Here is a 20572-nt window from a genome sequence, read left to right as displayed (position 1 = left end):
AGCACGGTGGACCCCAAGATCCCAGAGACAGACACACGAACACAGTGAGAATAAACAACCATGCTGGTGGACAGCGGAACTTCTGTTGATAAAGACAGTGTCCACCATCTGGCTTGCTTGGGATTACGGCCCCTCGGTATACTTTATTCTGAAACTGATTTGGAAAGCACCCTGGGGACCTAGAATGAGCTAAAAGGGGAAGACAGAAAATAAAGGATCAATGCTCTGTTGCTTTTAAGATACTGAAGGTGTCAAAATTCCATGATGGGAGCCGGAGAGAGACTCCAAGGCTTCCGGGCACTTGCCTGCATGCAGCCAACCCACTTCAAACCCTGGGTTTGAGGTCCTGGCCCCTGAACACTGCTGGCTGTGGCCCCCAGAGCCTCTAAAACAAAGCCTCCACACTACCTAAACCTGATGCTTCCTGTAAAGGGACGGGCCCCACACCGAGGCCTCAGGACGGGAGAAGAAAACCTCCTTCACATTCAGTCTCTGTTTTCTCTCTGCAGAGCAGAGATCTCAGCAGTGAAGGTGTCTAAATGACTACAACACTAAAGGATGAAGCGGAGTAAGGAAAATAAGACAAGGTACTGTTTATTTCTTCGTGACGACAGACCATGAAAAGTCGCCCCAAATACCAAGTGGCCCTGCTCTGTCCTCGCTGCCGGAGTGGGCAGGCACGTCAGGAGTCCAGCTCGGGGTCCAGTTTCTCTGCTTTGTCGATGGTTCCCGGAGCTGAGGCGGCGGCCCCCTCGGGCTGGCTCCCGGGCTCCGACTCGGACACCACCGTGTCTGCGATCTTCCCTGGCTTACCCCCGGCCTCCTCCTCGTCATCCGAGGACTCATCCAGCTCCCACTCATCGTCAATGTCCATTTCAAACACTCTCACGTGACGCAGATTGGAGCTTAACTACAGAGGAAAAGGCCAGGGCAGGGGTTAGTAGAGGCGTGGCCGCCCGGGACAGAGAAGGCGGCAGAGAGAGCTGCTTGCACGAGATCTTCCAGGAAAGCGACCTCAATCCCCACCCACTTCGACAAAAATCTTCCAACTCAGCCTTCATAAGAGATATTCACAGACAACTGTGACCATTAAAATGTGGAGGGGGGAGGGAGAGAAAAAGGGGAGGGAGGAGGAGGGAGGGAGAGAGGGAGAGAGGAGAGAGATGGAGGGGGGAGAGAAGAAAAGCACCTGCCATAGAGGCAGGCAGCGGGAGGGGAGGGAACCTGCGGGCACTGACTGGTGCTGGGAGATGTGCACTGGCGGAGGGACGGGTGCTCAACACTGTACGGCTGGAAGCTCATCAGGAACAGCTTTGCAATGTTCTATCTCACGGTTCTCCAATAATAAAATGCAGACTAGTAAGAAGCTTTCTCAGGACGAGGAACTGAACTGTGAAGGCCACTGGGTGATGATGATGATGATACACCACAGCATTCGTGCGGCCCAGCGCCTACAGACCCCAAGTTCCTAAGGCGCCCTACTCTGGCGGGACCCTTGGTAAGCACTCACCACACAGGACACCTTCCGGAAGCCGTTGCCTGCCACATACTGTGCCTTCATGCTCTCCAGCAGACGCCAGTGCTTCTCCAAGTGCAGGGTCCGCGTGGGAACGGTGCTGAACTGCTCATCCAGCCTGGAGAGGGGAGAAGCCAGCCCGGGCAGAACCAGGGGCAGCCAAGGGAGAAAGTCTACTATTACTCCCATTTGCAACATCGTGAGCTTCTGTACAAAGACGACAGAAACAAAAAGGTATTCTATGATTCCAAGTAGACCACGTTGTGTGTGTGTGTGTTTGTGTGTGTGTATTTAAAATTCCCTTTCAAAAGGAGCAAATGGGCATATGAGTTATAGGAGTCTGCTTACTTAAATCTCAGTCAACTCAAGCCCTCTCTTGGAACGGGCTACGCGCCATCCTTGAGGTACTGAGACCCTAACTCTGGAAGGCAAATCTGAATTCGTGTTAGTTCTACTACTGAGGCTGGAGTGATGGCCCAGTGGGTCTGGCACTTGCCGGACGCATCGATCGCCCAGGTTCGATTCCCAGTACCCCATGTGGCTTCCGAGCACCTCCAGAGCCAGGAGTAAGCCCTGAGCACTGCTGGGTTGGCCCCCAAACAAAAATTCGCTCCACTACAAATTGAGGTTGATGCTCTCCAAAAGACAGAAGCTTCACCCTTTGATGTAAATAGCCCCCTCCCTGTTCCAACAGATACTTCTTGAATTATGAGTAAAGCAAAGGGATAGAAAGAGCTGCTGAAGCTAGCATGAAAAAATAATAATTGGGGGGTGGAGTGCTGGGACCATATCCGGCGATGCTCAGGGATTACTCCTGGAAGTGTTTTGGGGGACCATATGAAAGGCCGGGAATCAAATCTTGCATGCAAAACAAGCACCCTACCCTCTGTACTATCACTCTGGTCCCACAGTTGTTTTCTTATTTTTTTTTTTAATTATAGGAAGCTAGAAATTTTATTTTATTTATTTTTGGTTTTTGGGTCACACTCAGCAATGCACAGGGGTTACTCCTGGCTCTGCAGTTGGGAATTACTCCTGGCGGTGCTCGGGGGACCATATGGGATGCTGGGAATCGAACAGCCACGTGCAAGGCACATGCTCTACCTGCTGCGCTATCGCTCCAGCCCCAAGCTAGAAATTTTAAATAAAAAAACAGGAGTGTTTCTGCTCAGTTAACTTTACGGTCCTCCTCAGTAACTAGGTAACCATGAAGCAGCATGCCCGAGAATGGGCACGTGTAAGGCTCACTGAAGCCACCCCAGGGCATGTCGGGAGAGGCGTCCCCTCCCCGCCGGCCGGTTACCTGCTGGAGTACGTCCCCGTGAACTGGCCCTCCGCAGCGTCCTCGCCATTGTACACCAGAGACAGGGGCAGCTGGACCAGGAGCCGGTCCCGTCCTTCCCGTCCCGCAGTGTCCTTCAGAACCACGGTCACAGTCTCATCATCGTAAAACTGTGCATCCAAACAACTGTAGGTGCTGGAGTTGCAACACACCAGAGAGGACGGTGACGGCGGTGGCTGGGCAAATGCCGCAGCCCGCACGCACGGCCGGGACGAGCGAGCAACCTGACTTAAAAGCGACACACACTCACGACAGTCTGCAGCAACACTAAAGGCAGGTCCCTGGCGGGTCTGAAACCAGTTCCCGGCCGCACTGGCCACTGCCCAGAGCCAGGCCTTCCACGGGGCAGTCGTGAAGACAGGGAGGCCTGTGAGACCCGCTCGGCGCCGCCAGCCTGGCTTTCATCTGTGGAAATGTTCAACGACGGACACAGAGCAAGCCAGGCGGAGCTTGGGGACTGCTGCTACCCTTCGCCCCCCGATGGGAGACTGACAGCACCTCCAACTGTGGCTGGTTCCAGGACCCTCAGCCACTCGTCCCCTAAAACCACTGAGTTTCTCGGCAGACAGACGCTCCAATGCTCCAGTTCTAGGAAACCATGCTCCACCAGACTCCTGACTCAACAGAAAGGCAAACCCTCCTCCCGGTAACCCCATGGACATGGTCCTGTCCCCTCTGCACCTTCTGGGCCCATCACTGAGGCCGGGTCTAACACACGCATTCATCAAGCACGCGCACTGCTCACCCCAACGAGGCACAAGAATTACCTTCTTCTCACTTTCTCAGTGGTGGCGTACGTGAAGCTCCCGAATTTAACAGCGACTAGTCCGTTATCTACAGATCTGGAAGAAGGGAGGGGGTGGGGAAGTGACTGTGGAACAAGCTGGGTAGGCAATAATCTAAGCGCTCAGAAGAACGCGATTATTAGTGCTTGCACACTGACCTAAGCTCCAAGCCCCAGATCATATGATCACGATGCTCATTCTAGAACACCGGTAACAACCTTAGACGCCTTAAACGGGTAAGACCTCAATGTCAAAATTACAACTTGGCTTGAAATCTTGCTGCCACCAAGGCAGTTAATATGTGCTCCATAAAACTAGGGACCTCTGGAACAAATAGCATTCTCCTTGGACCCAAGCAGCTATCTTTTCATTTCAGATTTAAAACCAGGGTCTGGGAGCAGTGGAATTTGACTTCACAACACGGACTCTGAACTTCCAGAAGTCTCCATAGACAAGCTCTCCTGTTTGGTGAAGGCATAAGTAACTGAAGGTGAAACTTCTTTCCATAAGGAGTCCCAAACACTGCTGAAGCTCTAAGGGTTAGTTTCTGCTGCTGTACTTTTTCCTTAATACTAAATGTGATCACTCTAATCCAAGCCCAAATCACACAGAACTGGAAGGGCACGGAACCTCTGATTTGGAACCATCATCAAGATGTGAACACTAAGATTACGAAGAGATTAAGCGTAACTAGCCTGAAAGTATGCAGGAGTGTTAATTAAAACCTGAAATGTAGAGAAAAGGAAGCTATCACTTTTTACGACTGAAATAATAAAGTCTAACTCTCATTCAAACTTCAGATGAACGCTTACTGGGAAATGTCGGTATGTCTCCTTAAGATGCACATTTTATACAGTGAGTCTTCTAAGATGGTAAAAAGAAGATAATGAAGATTTGAAGTTTTGTTATTCCACCTAAGGAAATAAAATTCAACGTCAACACATGATACTTTAGCACTTGTGTGGAACAAAATGGTATTATTCGCAGGAGACGGAGAAACATACTTACAGAAAAGGAAATTTAAACAACCTCCGGGTCGATTCCTCACTAAAATAAAAGGAAACAATGAGTAAGAGCAACTTAAATTGTCTGCTGAAGTCTACCACCCAAAAAGTAAACAGAATTACCTTCGAGCGTCTCTGTATAATGGAATACAGATTGCTTGGTTCATCGATTTTCCAATTACATCCTAAATAAAACAAGATTTAAAAATATAATAGAGCATTTACATGCAGATGAATACTGCACAGAAAATGACTGTCAGGTTCAAGTCTAGTAGAAAATTATCCACATCACCAAACCACTAACACCAGAAACTTAATGGCAATCCTAACAGTTCAGGAGAGAAAATTCTGAGCGAAAAAGACCTTGGCAATAAACTCATGCCTTGCAAATGACCCACAGGGTTTCAAATCTCGTGCACTGCAGATGGTCGCCTGAACAATACCAGGTGCCATCCCTGAGCACAGAGACAGGAGTAAGCCCTGAGCACTGCTGGGTGTGGTTTCAACCCCTCTAGGCCCTACTTCCCCAAAAGCCCTACAAATATGCTCATGGCACGTTAAGGACCCTAACTGCAGTTTCATGCATCAATACCTGCCCCTCAACAGTGATTAAAGAGATGTAACTGATCGGTAACCAAAGCTTTTTATGTAACAAGTTTGTTCTGGAAGTAGGCAAAACTGATGATGCCAACACTTTCTTACCTCATCTTTTTGATTTATGTGATGAGAAACTTAACAGTAAAGGGGCTGGAGTGATAGGACAGTGGGTAGACCACTTGCCTCGCACCCCATATGGTGCCTGACTCCCAACGAAACAAAACAAAAAACCAAGAAACTGATAGTAAGAGGAGCTTATTAGGGTAAAAACATTTTCATCCATTTCATTTTGGAGCCCCAAACCTGGCAGTGCTCAGATAGGCCGGGGCCTCATGCAAAGCTCTCCGGCCCAGGGCAAGCCACCTGGAAGTGCCATTTGTGCTGGCATTTGAATTTCAGCATTTTCATGGGATTTTCGTAATTATGATCTCTTACACAGTTACAAACTGCGATAATCTCATGATGGCATGTAAGGCACATCCCTTGTACGCTTACCGCAGGCTTTTGTAAACACTGATCAATAATATTCTCCATCCTCCTCTTCACAAAATGCAGTGATTTTCGCGGATAATAAGGAAACAGCAACGGGCTTTCTGGGTTCCAACAGACACAGAAACAAAAGCAAAAACGAAAGCTGTAACCCATCAGATGACTAGGTATGCCCGGGCTCCTTCGGAACCCACACGCTTAATGCTTACCTGCACAGGTACCTGCAAGCATGCCCGCCTTCCCTCTCACCCCAGCACACGCTAAGTGTGCGGGCTCACCACTCTGTGCTCCCTCCCCTCCCAAGACCCACTGTGCTTCTGCTGACACGAAGTGCCCGTTGCTACCGAATGACACCAAGCTCCTGGCCTCATAGCCTTCTCTGCTCTCTGCCACGGCGAGTGGCAGTGCAGGCGATTCTCAGGGAAGTCAGATTTAAGGGGGAAAAAGAGACAGGCGGCCGGAAACAAGTGCCTGAAAGTGAGCACTCTAGTCCTGAGCGCTTGCTGGCACCAGCGGGACCGGGGCTTGTTTCCCGCCCGCCATCTCTGTCCAGGCAAGTGCCACCTACCCCTTTACAGCGGGGAGAGCGGGTGCGCAGGGCTGGGCCCCCGCCCCAGTGAAACGACAGAAGACCTGGAGCAGGCCTCACTCCTAAACGCCACTCATCTCCCCGTCCCGCACCCCAGGTCCTGCTCTGCGGGATGCAAACTGCAGGGAGCTGGCGTGCCCACCCTGGCAGCGCTCGCCTCCCCTCCCCCTCTTGGCCACCCAGGACCCAGTGCAGCACGGGAACACCTTCAGGGGCTGATACTTGGCAAAGCCCACTTGTCGCTAGGACGCCCTAGTTTCCTTCCCAAGGCTCTGGGACTCTGCCAGACTGAAACAGGGCACCCGAGCTCACATTGGAACGGGGCCACCCTGGAGGGTTTGGGGTCATGCGGCCACCACCTGGGTCGCTGTTCTGCTGTCTCTTCAACAGAGCCAGTGAAGAGACGAGAAAGCTGATGCAGAGGACAGGCACAGAGCAAGGCCACTGGCCGGGGCACCGGCAGAGCCACAGACCCACGTGATGTCCAGGGCTACCTTTCAGGTGGCTGCTGCTCTGGAGGAAGTCGTACCACTGGTTGCCTTCCGTGTTCGGCGGGGACACAAGGTCATCGTCCTCGTCCTTAAGGTACTAGGAACAGAGGAGGGGAGGCTGCAATTCAGGCAGAGATTCGGGGCTCCACAGACGCCTGCAGCCAGCAGAGCGCAGCTCGACGCTCTGCCTTCGTACCGGCCACGCCTCTGAAAGTGCTGCCTGCTCTTAGTGAGGGGACCCGAGTTCCCCGAGGAACCACTGCAAAAGCCCAGCCCTCCTGCACGACACTGGAATGCGGTAAGACGCAAAGCCAAGCCAGGGGTTGCATTTTGTGCCCCGCTTCTGGCTTTTGTGAAGCACGGTTTCATCTCCACTGCAGAGGTGACTGTCAATCTAGCCTGAGGCTGTAGACCTGAGCAGGATCCTCCGAGCCCCGGGGTAAGATGCTCTCGGATTCCTGGGGTCACGGGCATCTTTAGGGAAATGGCCCCCCGGAACCAAGGTGCCAATGCCAAGGCAGTGGCCCCAAACAAGTCTGTCATCACTGTCTTCCTCTCTCCCCCATAGCGGCGTATCTTGGGCGACGCTATTCAAATGCCTAGTTTCGTTCCATCTCATCCTGTGAGTACGAGTATTTTAATATTCTGTGACAGAACTGGAAGTGCACATGAAGCACTTTCGCAGCATATCAAAGTATCATGGTCGTCACGAGAGAGAAGGCACTTGGGAAACTGCCTTAGTTGGGAATGCAGTCAGGTATTTTATTATTATTATTAATGAAATTCCATTTTCACTTGAAAGAATGACTGGCGGACAAATGATGATTATTCATAGTTGAATATCTGGCAGGTATTTTCTTGAGAATAAATAAAGCAAGCCTGTCATACTGAGCAAAACAATCACAACTCTTCGCCGTCGATGATAAAATTTAAGCATTCAAGTGGAAGTGTGGGGTCTGGAGAAATGTGCGGGCTTCCCCAGCATCCAGAAACAAAACATTCTATTAAGGCATGATTTGGTAAATGACTTTTTTTTTGTCTGGAGACACTCAACTTTTTTTTTTCTATATTAAATGAATAAAAATGAATTCCCAGACACCAAGAAATAGGCATTCAAATACTGACAAGAACCCTCCACTTCCAAGTAACGGAGGAGCCAGTCCCTGCGTCTCCCCCGCTTCAGGGCTAGGGAGCCTGGTGAGCCAGGACTTCTGAGTCCCGTGTGGAGAGAGGTGCCAGCATCCGGAAGGCTCGTGTCATCAGTGAACTGGCTTCTGCCTAGTGACCATCACCCGGTACTGCCAAATGACACATGGTCAAAGCCCAGAGTGAGCAGGAGAGATGCCCGACTCTTGATGCCGCGAGTCTTTTCATAAACTTTGGATAATAAAAGCATCAGCACGGCCAAAGTGTTCGCACTGCTTTAAAAAAAAAAACCTCCGATGTTTTATTTATTTATATATTTTTGCTTTTTGGGTCACACCCGGCGATGCTCAGGGGTTACTCCTGGCTCTGCACTCAGGAATCACCCCTGGCAGTGCTCAGGGGACCATATGGGATGCTGGGAATCGAACCCGGGTGGGCCGCACGCAAAGGCAAACGCCCTACCCGCTGTGCTATTGCTCCAGCCCCCACACTGCTTTTAAAAACAAGAAAGCAATAACTAAATTCAATCCAAAGTCATTACCTGACCCACTTTTTCAACATTAAAGTACTTTCCTTTTCTATTGTAGAGGTCAGGAGCCTAGGAAAAAGAAACAGTTTCATTCGTAAGTCAATTCGCAAAACACTCTCAAATTTAGATTTAAATCTATTCAAGAGAGCTGATACTGGCAGTTATTTTCTGGGTCATATAACATATACACAGGTTTTGTGTTTAATATCATAAGTACTGACCTTAGTGATTTTAAAAGTTCAAAAAATTACTGAGAACTTTAAATTGAGTTACATCTGGCCATGTCTTAGCATTATCCAGGTTTACTGCAGCTACATTTCTCAAATGGCACTGGAGACCTCGAAGGGACGCCAGCAGCAGAGTTACCCCAGGGGGCTCGGAGGTCTCCAGGCCCAGATCTCTGGAGCCCGAGCAGGTGGGGGCAGCCCGGGTCCCTGCCCAGTGCTCTACCCACACACATCCAGCTCCGGCTGTGGCCAGAGAAATAGCCCAGCCTCAGGACCAGTCCTTGGAGGGGCCAGAGAGCCGCCTACAGCTGAGCGACTCAGCACCAGAGCCCCTGAGATGTGCAGTCGCAGATGCGGCCACACAACATTCATTTCTAAACTCCACAGGGCTGACGGCCCAGGAGAAGCAAGAGGCCCACGGAGCTCAGAGAGTGCAAACAGTGACACTAAGGCCCAACCGGCACCTAACGGCTCAGGAAGGCCTCGCCTGTGACCGTAGCATCGCCCTTAGGACACAGGCAGTGTAAAGTTATTAGTGCCTGCGGAGGGAACTGGCTTGGGGACGGCTGGGAAACAGGGGACACTGGTGAAAGGAAGAGCACATCGGTGGTGGGACTGGTGGTGGACACAAGACAAAACCACTGGTTTGCGAACAACTTTGTAGAGTGTTTATAATAAAATGGCATTGAAGAAATAGCCAGCTTCCTACCTCATTGAAATGCTCAGTAAGAAATTCAGCAACGAATGTGATATCTTTTTGAGTCATCTATCAAAAAAAGAAAAAGGCAGGGGGGAGAGGAAATCAAGATTAATAAACAAACAAACAAACTTCCCAGTGAAAGAAATACTATAATAAATTTGACTCCTTTTATCATTTGCTAAGAGCCATGGGAAAAGCCGGGAAGGCTCCTTCACAGAAATATCTACAGGAATCCAGACCGTGCTGTGACAATACGCTGTCCAGGGTTCCGGTGGACACGCAGTCACCATCGTAAACCCGTCTTCCGGCCGGGGACTGCGCACTACAGCTCTGCTCTGGCCGCAGCTGCGCTTGGCGGCTGGGTGCCGGGGGGCCGAGGCCAGGGCCGGGGGTTCTGCGTGGGCAGGGGTCTGGACGAGGGGCTGTGGCTCAACATTCGGCCAGTGACCCAGACGTCAGCCCGCAACAATCAGACACTGAAACCCTCCCACCAATTTACGTAGTTTTATTTCCCCCAATGAAACTCTGAGCCACGTCAGAGAAAAGCGCTAAACGGGGCGTCCCTGACCTGACAGCAGCCCCCTGAGAGCAGCCCCCGAGGTCTGACTCCCGGGAGGGAACACTGCAAAGGGGCCATCCTGACGATGGACCCAGCCCCTCCCATCAGCCCCCTCGACTTCTTGTTCTTTTAAAGGGAGGGGTCACATAAAAAAACCAAAGTGGCACCACTCTCCTGGTGTGGTCCAGGACCAACACAGTGCCTGGGAGGAACCGGAGTGGGCTGCACGCAAGGCCTTAGCCCTGCACCATCCTCAGGCGCCCACCCAGGCCGCTTCTAAGGCACTGATTTCCCGGCTCGAGTCAGCCCAGAGGCGCGGGGAGCAAGGCCCGGGGAGGGCGTGTTCCACCGGACTCTGCAAGGCCTTCCTGCAGGGCCCCGAGAGCAGCGGTGCCTGTCAGGGGCCAGAGACAGCCAAGGACCAGCTCTCTGAGGCACAGGAAAGCATGTTTTCCTATTGAGGAAAGCAAAGGAATATGAACTTATGGCTACAGCCTCGCGTCCTCCCAAACACTGGGTGGTGGGGGTGGGGCGGGGTGGGGTGGGGGCTGGAGCAATGGTTTGGCAGGTGCAGCAGACTGGGTTCAATCCCCAGTGTCCCATTTGGTCCCCAGAGCACTGCCAGGAGAAATTCTCCTGCACAGAACCAGGAGTAACCACACACACACACACACACACACACACACACACACACACACACACACACACACACACACACACACACACACACACACACACACACACACACAATAAGCAAGTAAACATACACACAGTAAGTAAACACACACACACACACACACACACACTAAGCAAGTCTCTCTAGGGGAAAAAGCGCCCAGGCCTATCCAGCGCCCCCTTGTGACCTCAGCGCAGTGGCCGGGACAGACTCCAGGCCGCCCGCCGAGGGCCACACCAGGGACTCACCTTATTCAGCTCGGGAAGCACGTGGTCTTCTGTCATCCTCAGCATTGCTGGCAGGGAGTGTAAAGACAAAAGCTTGAAAGGAAAACCACCAGCAAAACTTGGGGCTGCCCAGAGGGGGTCAGGTGAGACCCCTCCCCGCCCCGAGGGACCCAGCCCCGCAGCCGAAAACCTCCAGACTCCACTCCCGCTGCCGCCGCTATGCCCACGGCCGCTCTCCACACGCTCAGGCTGAGCCTCACCCACGAGCGCACCTGTTCCTGGGCCCGGGGACACTTCGTACACACACCCTACCCACACCCAAGAGGACCACATCACACTGGTGGGGTTTAAAGTAGGAGGCAACCAATCTTAGAGGGAATTTTTTTTTTTTGACAGATATATATGTAAAAGCACACAAGGCTCAACCTTTAACAACATGTTAGTGATCTCTTCTGGAAGGATTAATAGCCCCTGGGTGACATACAATGATCTTCATACTCTTTCCTCTAAGGAAACTTTTTTGAGGCATTTTCAGTGGCTTTCCATAACAAACAATGCAAATTAAATTATTTAGGTTCTGCTTTGGGACAGGGGTTGGGGTTCAGGATGGAAATATCCAAGTTATGGTGGTGGGAAGGTGTAGTGGTGGTGGGATTGGTGTTCAAATATTAAATGTAATCAGACACTGTGAACTACTTTACAACATTTAAAAACAAAAAACTCGGGGAGCACACGAAGCCCTGGCCGACGCCTTCCCTCCACCTCCAACAGCTCCTCCCCACCAAGCCCCGTCAGGCTCTCAAGGAAGCGACAGGGTCAGGCCCTGGGCCCGGGCGGCCCGATCTACGTTTCTGGGCTCTGCTGACCACCTGACACTGGGATCTTCCTTTCCCCCACGACGTCGACCTGCTACTTTGGAGACCGACCGAGGGAAACGCCGCCCATGCGCACACTCTGAGCCGGTCTCTGAGCGAAAGCAGAAGCCACCAACACGGAACCTGACTGCCCGCTGCGGCCAGGGTCCTCTCGCAGTACTCCAAAAGCCCCTCAATGCCGGCTTCTTTCCCTTTGGCTTCTCTGACCCACGCACAGGCGCGTGCTATTCCCTGGGGCTGGCTCGGGCCTGGCGGGGTGCGTCTGGAGAACGGCTAACAGCCCGGGCCGCTGGCTCCAGGCGGCGGGCAGGGCAGAGCATGCAGGACGTGCTCTCACACAGACGGCTTCAGAGAGTGTTTTTTTTTTTTTTTTTAATAAATTATTTTTAATTAGTGAGTCACCGTGAGGGTACGGTTACAGATTTATACATTTTTGTGCTCATGTTTCCCCCATACAAAGTTCGAGAACCCATCCCTTCACCAGTGCCCATTCTCCACCACCAGTAAACCCAGCATCCCTCCCACCCTCCCCAGTCCCGTCTCCCCCCACCCCACACTGCCACTATGGCAGGGTATTCCCTTTTGATCTCTCTCTCTCTGATTAGGTGTTGTGGTTTGCAATAAAGGTGTTGAGTGCCCATTGTGTTCAGTCTCTAGTCTGTATTCGGCCCTCATCATCTTTCCCCCGCATGGCCTCCGACCACATTTTACTAGCTGTTCCCTTCTCTGAGTTGCCCAGAATGAGAGACCAGCCTCCAAGCCATGGAGACAACCTCCTGTACAGAGACTGTTTCTGACGCAGATTCTTATCAGGTTTCTCGACTCACCGGCCATCACCAGAGTCCCCTCATTTGTTCATTTACGATCCAAAACATGTGTCTGGAGGCTGGAAAAAGCATGCAGTGGAAGGGCAAAGGGGAGGGCACTGGCCTCGCAGGCCGCTGGCCCTGGTTTCATCCCGGCTCCTGAGAGGGTGCCCTGAGCACGGCAAGGAGAGAGCCTGAGCACAGAGCCAGGAGAAAGCACGTGTGGCCCAAAGTGACAACAGGTGCTGAGTGCAGCAGACGTGCCAAGGATACTGCAGCATCAGAGAAGCCCCAGCCCGATGGAGGCCGGCTCCAAAAGGGCAGCAGCCAGTGGCCCCACGGCAGGATTACGAATGAGCCGCCGGTTCTAACGAGAGCAGCGGGCCTGGAAATAACTCATTCCCTCCCAAACATGTTTCTTAATTAGGGAGGACAAGCAGCGAGACTATAAATGGCCTAAATTACCCCCAGTAATTGTAAGTGAGACCAAATAACGTCTGTAAAGGAAGATTATTCCTAAGACCTCATTCCATTTAATACTGCGACTCTTTCTAATTGTCAGCCTGGGTTATTAAGTAGGCCAGCCTGGCAAATACTCTGGCTCCCCGCCCTGGCCAGCGCTGGGATGCAGGTTCTGAGAAAACTCTAAGAATCTGAAATGTCAGCAGCAGCAGAACACATTTTTGAAATCAAAAGCAATGATGTTAGGCTGACAAATATGGAATCTGGATTTGAATTACCAGAAATGAAGATCCGGGTCTCTGTTTGAAAGATCTTATTAGCACGCTACAGATCACAGACCGCTGATTTTACCCTGCGGAGTCCTCCTGAAGGATGCTTCGCATTAACAACTACATCTCGCGTATGCTGGAAGGAAATGTATCCTGGGGCGCTATTTTTATTTATGTTTTATATTTTTTACTGAATCATTGTGAGATGATGCGATGTGACGGCTGCCGAATCACGAACAAAGCTGTTCATGACTAGGTTTCAGTCATACTGTGTTCCAACACCCATCCCTCCACCAGTGCACATTTCCCAGCACCCGTGTCCCCAGGTTTCCTCCCATCACCCTGTGGTCACCAGACCATAACAATAAAAATACAAATGGGGCTTCATATCTACACGCCGTCCTGTACGCATCAGAACATCTGAGACCACGCCCGGGAGTGTTGTCCACTGCCTACTGGGGTGAAGGCGCCCTGCCCACACACGGCAGGGCCACGGGTGGGCAGAATTCCCGTGGGCTAAGACATCACCACCCAGCAGCAGCCGTCACAGAGACGCTTGGCAGCCGCACGCGAGGTGCAGGGGCGGAGGGCTTCAGGGGCCGGCGCGGCAGGGCAAGGGATGGGGAAACGGGTGTATGACGTCCTGGAACAGTCAGGTGCAGCTAACAGACACCACCTGGGACAGAGTGGACGTGAAGAGAGAAAGCCAAAGTCCACACAACTGGGTAAGCTAGTCGGGTCCCCACTGACCAGCTCTCGGGGCTGGACCCAGCACAGGCCAGAAGCCACTGTGGGTGGGGCTGGGCAGCAAGGAGGAACTGTCAGGGTGACTCTCCCGGCCCCGGGTCTGGTGAGGGCAGGTGCAGTGGGGGGCAGGGAATACGGAGCAGCTGCCGAATCCGTGTCAAGGGCAGACAGGGCTTCATTTAGACTATTTTCTCTGCTTTTAAAGGAATCTGAAAGTTCCGAGTAACTAATATATTCTGAGCTGATACTTCCCCAATTTTCCGCGTGTTAAAATAAGAAGTTTCATTCAATTAACTTACCCACATAGAGCCACCGGAAAAATGCCTTGAAGTTTTTCATACTGCTGTCTATAACTCTGGAAAGATAAAAAAAAATAAATAAATAAAATCAGAAATAAAATCACGACACGGAGTTCATGCTGTTCAATAAGGTGAAACAATACAGCCTTCACTGTCATGAATGTGATTTAAGTCTTTTAAACAGCAGATTATATAGCCTCTTACACGTACCTAAAAATAAAACTCAAAGCAGAGCTTGATTCTTTTCAAAAAATAAAGCAAGTAACTCAGATTCTATCTGGTTCTAACAGTCCTGCTCAAACTGTGTAATGGCTCTTCAGTAGGCTTCAGTAAAGTATGAAATTCTTTTCTACCTTTGCAAATAAGAGAAACAATGAAAAAGCAGTTCTCAGCATTATTCTGTTAAAAGAAAACCAACAAAAAACCCTCAGTGGTCAGTAGGAAGAAAACACCCCGAGCCCAGCAGAAAAGAATTCTACTAAACACGCAGCACACCACTACCCGGAGAGCCTGGGCCATTCGCCTTGGAAGGTGGTTTCTGATGCTTATAGTAACCAAGAACGCAAACACTGAACTTCCCGTGCTGGACAGAAGCACACTAAAATTAAGTATTATAGGGGCTGGAGGGAAAGTATATCGGGTAGGGAGTTCGCCTTGCACACAGCCAACGCGGGTTCGATTCCCAGCATCCCATATGGTCCCCCGAGCACTGCCAGGAGTAACTCCTGAGTGCATGAGCCAGAAGTAACCTCTGTGCATTGCTCGGTGTGACCCCAAAACCAAAAATAAATAAATAAACAAACAAACAAACAAATAAATAGAATGAAGTATTATAAATGGAAGCAGTTTTCTTTTGCTTTGGCTGTGGGACGGGGTGCGCGAGCCACCCCTGGCTGGGCTCAGGCTCATCTCTGGCTCTGCTCGGGATCATTCCTGGCAGGCGTAGGGGACCACTTGGGGTGCCAGGGATCAAACTCGGGTTCAGGCCTTGTGCAAGGCAGCATCTGACCCACCGTACGATCTCTCCAGGCCCGGGAGTAGCTCTCATTTTATCAGACTGTTTCTCAATAAACTCTCCAAGCTTAGCTCTGAGATAGTTACTCTCGCGGCCCTGGCGGGCAGGAAGCCGCGGGGGGCAGGTCAGAGTGGCACCCTCAGAGCACAAAGCCTGTGGCAAAGGCAGCGGCGTCACAGCTCTCCCGGAAAAACCAGGAAAGAAAACTGTTGTCCTTTCCCTAGCCAGCACCCTTTCCCCACCCCCATAACTGCCGGTCTGCTACAGGCTGCTGTCACACTGCCTCAGTTTCCCCACCTGTCATCTAAGATGAAAATGCCACCGTCTACCTGTCTCTAAGGAGCAAGAAGATCAGCACGCGACAACTCTCATTCCGCTCCCACTGCAAAGTGAGGGGAGCCAGGCAGAGCAAGCCGCCGCTCTTCCCCACCCCGTTTACAGAGCCCGGGCACCGCACCCGCTGCCCAACCGATGCCGATGCCGTTACCGAGGGCGCAGACGGGCAGGGTCTGCTCAGGAACCCGCACCAACAAAGAGGGTGGCAGGAAAGACACCGGGTCATCTGACATCAGTCCCAGCCACGGCTGACAGCCGAGGAGGAACTTGGCGGCGGTGAGTCTCTGATGCCCCCCTCCCCACCTGGGCAGGGACACGCACGCCACGGCAATGCCAGGGCACCACAGACATTGGGACAATGTGTGAGCAGCCGGACATGGGGACAAACTGAGCACAGAGGGACAGACGCTCCTCCCCGCACACACAGAGGCATGGGGGCTTAAGCTAAACCCAAGCAGGCTCTGCAGAGGGGCAGCGCGCGGGGAGGCAGGGGTGAGGCAGTCCCCGGCAGGTGCTGGCCTGCGAACTGGCGCCCAGCCACCCTGTCCACAGCCCATCGCGCTGGCCCCATGAGTGACCGTGAGGAGCAGCGGAGTGGGAGGCTCTTGGAGGGGGCTGGCGGGGCAGCAGGGTGAGCGGGACCGGGAGAACTCGAGGAGGAGCGAAGACGCGAGGGGGGGGGGGTGTATGCAGCGGGGAGGTGGGTGATTTCAGGGCTTACTCCTGGCTCCGCGCTCAGGGGTCCCTCCTGGTGGTGTGTGGGGGACCATATGCAGGCAAGGCCTGGGCCTGACCCGCCCTACCCCCTACTCTCTCCAGCCCCGTGGCAAAAACTTCTGAAAAGCCAAAAATAAGGACATCACAGCCACAGAACAGGGCCTGGAGGAAAGAGGACAGACATGAGAAAAGAACGCTGGGGATGAACAGGGCTGCCGAGCTGGCGCTCTGCACGACGGCTCCGCCCAACCACCCGGTCCCCAGGGCCGCGCTCTGCGTGGGGGAGCTCCAGATGCGACCCCCAGCGCCCCTGAGCACCAAGACAAGAGCAACTCTCCAGCACCACGGGGCAGGGCCCCCACGCCACGCCACCCCAGACTGTCTCCCTCAGCACACTGCCACTCCCTCCAGGGTTAGGCACCGAACCTCTCCGAGCCCACACCACCTAGGGCATGAGGCCGCCCCCCACCCCCAACGAGAACCCGCAGGCTCAGCTCTCCCAAGCCTCCGTCTGGACTGGCTCCACAGTGCTCGGTGCCCCCGCCTCACCCAGTCCCCTCTGCGCCCCGCTGCACTCTGCTCGTCAGGGCGAGAGAACGGATCCGCTCTCCTGAGGCGCCTCCCCACACAGCCCCGCTGGGCCCCACTGAACACAGCTCACAGCCAGGTGGCTGGGCCGGAGAACAGCGGCCAGCACAAGATGTGGCACCCCCAAGACCCTGTGCCAGGCAGACAGTGTGGCCCCTCCACCCACCTCCCTTGCCTCGCCTTCCGTGAATGCCAGGGGGCTTCCGATCTCACACTGAGACAATAAAAGTGATGCGAAGGGAACAGCCCCAAGCCCAGTGCTCAGCATCTGCCTCCTGACCAGCCCTGGACCCCCACGGGCTGCCCACCCCCAACCCTGCACTCACAACCCTGCCCTCTCTTTGCACTTCCCAGGACTGTTCCCTTTTACAAGACTCCAGCATACACAAGCAGGCCCTAATCTCTCCCTTCGTCAAAGGAAGCAACAGCTCAACATCCGATTCCAAGCCCGGCCAATCTCCTTCTGGCAGAGAGGACTCAGGCGATCACAGCTGCTCCCACTCTGCTCTGCAGCCAGCCCCCTACTGCCCTCAGGGCTGGCTCTTGTCAAGGTCACCCTCAGCAGTCTGGCCCAACAATATTAAATCAACTAGTCTCGCTCTCAGCTTGAGTCAACAGCGCCCGGCAGCCCTTGCCCCTTGCGGCAACGCTTTTCTGGCAATGCCTGTTTGTCTTCACTGGCGGGCCGGTGGGTCCCACACGGTCAGTCTCTCGGCCTCCCGGCTCCCTCCAGCAGGATGACGGCTCCACCTTCAGATCTCTCCCCTGCTACTAGGCACCTATGACCTCACCGAGGTGCTCGCCCTGAAACAGCGCCCCAGGGACAGCTCCCAACATTCCCGTTCCAGCCTCCTCGCCTAACCGTTATTTTCATGTGTCCACTATGTACTGGACAGTGGCCGGCCTGCTTACCTCTGAAACGCCTGCCTCCCCGTGGGCACAGCGTGGGAAGGAAGTGGCCCCCATTACTGAGTCTTCTGCCACTGACACGTAACTTGCACCACAAGAAACTGTCAGATAAACCCAAATTGAGGCATGCAAAAACAGCAAGAACAAAAACACAACATATCCTGGTGCTCCCTAGGTGCCCTAGAGCTGCATCTGCCCGCTTCAGGAAGCGCCAAGCCTCGCCTCCAGAGCACTGGACCCATAACTGCCCCAACACACATCACCCTTACACAGTCGTGCAGAAAATTCCATTATTCCTACTTTCAGACGGGTCCCAATGCTGACCACCGTTTCTCCTGGGGCTTCTGTCCCTGCCTCCTACTCAGGACGCCCAGCGACCCTCCCCACCATCCCCTGCACCGTCCCCGGCGCCCCGCAAGGCCCGGCTCACCGCCCAGTGCAGGCCGTGATCTGACTACTGCTGGGCCCCCCTCAGCATGCAGGCCCTGCAGTCCCCTCGGACCTCCCTCTCACCCTGGGCCACTCCGGTCCCTTCAGCTCCAGGGCCTGACACCCCTCCGATGCGTCTGGACAGACAGTCCCTGGGGCCTCACAAGGCCAAAAGAGCTTGCGGCCTCCCCTGATCTGCCCTCTCCCGGCTCTAGTCCCCCTTCCTGAGGCCTTCCACCCCCAGCTTCTCACGATCTCACCGACCAAACGAAGGGAAGGCTTCTTCACCGGTCTGCTCACGACTAACCTCGGTTACTGAGAACAGTCACTGAGAACAAGGCTCGTGTCTGGTGCAATAGTCCGGTGCATGCCGGCACCCCCGGGAGCCCCCTGAGCACCGCCAGGAGTGGCCCCTGAACGCGGAGCCATGAGTAAGTCCTGAGCAACAGCAAGTGACCCCAAACAAAACACAAAACAAGCAAGCAAGCAAGCAGAAATCCAAGCACCTGTTAACTGTTCATGAATAGAATAGTCCTGGATAATTAAGTCAAGAAATTTAGTCAGGAAGCAAGAAGAAAAATTTGCAAGTGACAGCGCGAGGACCAAAGGAGAGATCAAAGATCCCCCAGAGAAATGACCACAGCAGTCAACTGAGGAGTTAGTTCATGCTGAAGTGGCATTTTCCTTCCAGCACAATGAATACAAAGGCCCACATCTAGAGCATGGCTGCGACGTGCCGCCTCGCCGGGGTGAACAATACGCCGTGCAGAAATGAGAGAGAGAGAAAGCCCCAGGAAGGGGCGCGCCTGGGAAGGGCACAGCTTCTGTGAGCAATGTTCCGCGATGCCTGAGTCCTCTAACAGGGCGGCTCAGTTCGGATGTCCCAAGTAGGGCAAAGGGGACAGAAGACACACGGGGAGACGGGGGTCGGCCCCTTCCACATCCCAGCAAGTCGCAGGAGGACGCTTGCCACCGGAACCCAGGAGATGCTGCTGGTGTCCCGCGCAGGGCCCGCGGGGGACCCGGCCGCGGAGAGCCGGACACGGAGGCCCAGAGGGACGGAGGGGCAGCATCAAGCAGGGCCCACAGCTCGTAAGCCCACCTGGAGAGGGGAAGAACGTCCGCGTGTGGTCAAGACAACGCAAGCCAGGGCCAAGAGCGTCGGGGAACAAAGCAGACGAGGACAACCAGGGGTCGGTGCGATAGCACAGCAGGTAGGGCATCTGCCTTGCATGCGACTGACCGAGGTTCACCCCACCCACAGTCCCCCGAGCACTGCCAGGAGTCATCCCTGAGCACAGAGCCAGGAGTGTCCCCTGAGCATCGCGCTGGGTATGACCCCCAAACAAAACAACAAGAATGACCACTGCAAACTGAATGGGGGAAGAAATGCAAGTCTCAGAGACCATGCGAGCCAGGAGCAGGGAGCGAAGACAGCAGACAGGAACGACCTCTGGAAACTGATGAAAGAAACGCAAGAGTCTCGGAAACGAGACAGGGCAGAGAGGACAAGAGCAGCAGCTCCGCGTGTCCAGATGGCCGCCCCCAGAGCAGGCCCGGGGACACAACACTGTGAAGCCGCCATGAGCCTGGGCTGGCTTGTCACCTGCAGGGAAAGGGCGACTTGCTGAAGAACCAACCACTTACGAACGGAAACAAGCGTAAGAAATGCACGGGAAGGAATGCAGGAGAGCCCAGCGGGTCCTTGGCTAAGGACAGAGGCGAGGAGTCCGGGGCGGCCTGATACTTACTGGAGAAGTTCATTTGCCTTCAGGATGAAAGACCCCACGGCGGTAATCGCATCTGGAGGGAGAGACGCAGAGGTCAGGTTCCAGTGCACTTCCAGCCGCCCGCCAAGAAGTTCGATTCCTACCTTCAATTCCTGCAGCATCGAGTCCAAGAGGTTGGTATTTTTGCTTCCACGAAGCCATTCCCTTCAGTTCACTCAAGTGGTACAACAGGGACTCGGAGCCACTGGAAGGCAAAGCGGAAGTGTCGGTGCTGCCGCGGGTGCCAAGGGGCCTGGCGTGTCTGCACTCCCCGAAACACAACCCTCAAAGCACCTTCAGTTATCCGAGAAACAAGTGTCTTCCAGTCATCTCTGTGGACCGGAGTAGGGCCACTGATGGTCATGACGAGTAGCGGGGCGCCGGGCAGGATCACGCCCCCCAGAGCCCCGGCATTCTACAGGTACCCCACGGTCCCGCCGCTCACCTCAGAGCCAGGGACTCTACTCATCCCAT

General features: G+C 53.7%; 1 protein-coding gene across 1 annotated transcript in view; it reads right to left on the bottom strand.

Annotated features, from left to right (window-relative positions):
* Positions 1–569: 569 nt before the first annotated feature.
* Positions 570–20572, bottom strand: part of ANAPC4 (anaphase promoting complex subunit 4) — a 37931-nt gene continuing 17928 nt past the window's right edge. The window contains exons 14-28 of the mRNA XM_055139669.1: positions 20203–20303; positions 20081–20132; positions 14336–14391; positions 10899–10945; positions 9425–9481; positions 8501–8557; positions 6817–6910; positions 5740–5837; positions 4771–4832; positions 4652–4690; positions 4456–4557; positions 3626–3700; positions 2820–2993; positions 1511–1634; positions 570–910 (exon numbers count right to left, since the gene is read on the bottom strand). Of these exons, the coding sequence (XP_054995644.1) occupies positions 683–910; positions 1511–1634; positions 2820–2993; positions 3626–3700; positions 4456–4557; positions 4652–4690; positions 4771–4832; positions 5740–5837; positions 6817–6910; positions 8501–8557; positions 9425–9481; positions 10899–10945; positions 14336–14391; positions 20081–20132; positions 20203–20303 (1366 nt within the window). The 3' untranslated portion in view covers positions 570–682. The remainder of the gene's footprint in view (positions 911–1510; positions 1635–2819; positions 2994–3625; positions 3701–4455; positions 4558–4651; positions 4691–4770; positions 4833–5739; positions 5838–6816; positions 6911–8500; positions 8558–9424; positions 9482–10898; positions 10946–14335; positions 14392–20080; positions 20133–20202; positions 20304–20572) is intronic.

This window comes from Sorex araneus, chromosome 5 (assembly GCF_027595985.1).
Source record: "Sorex araneus isolate mSorAra2 chromosome 5, mSorAra2.pri, whole genome shotgun sequence".
NCBI lineage: Eukaryota > Metazoa > Chordata > Mammalia > Eulipotyphla > Soricidae > Sorex > Sorex araneus.
This window is presented reverse-complemented; position numbering and strand designations above follow the sequence as displayed.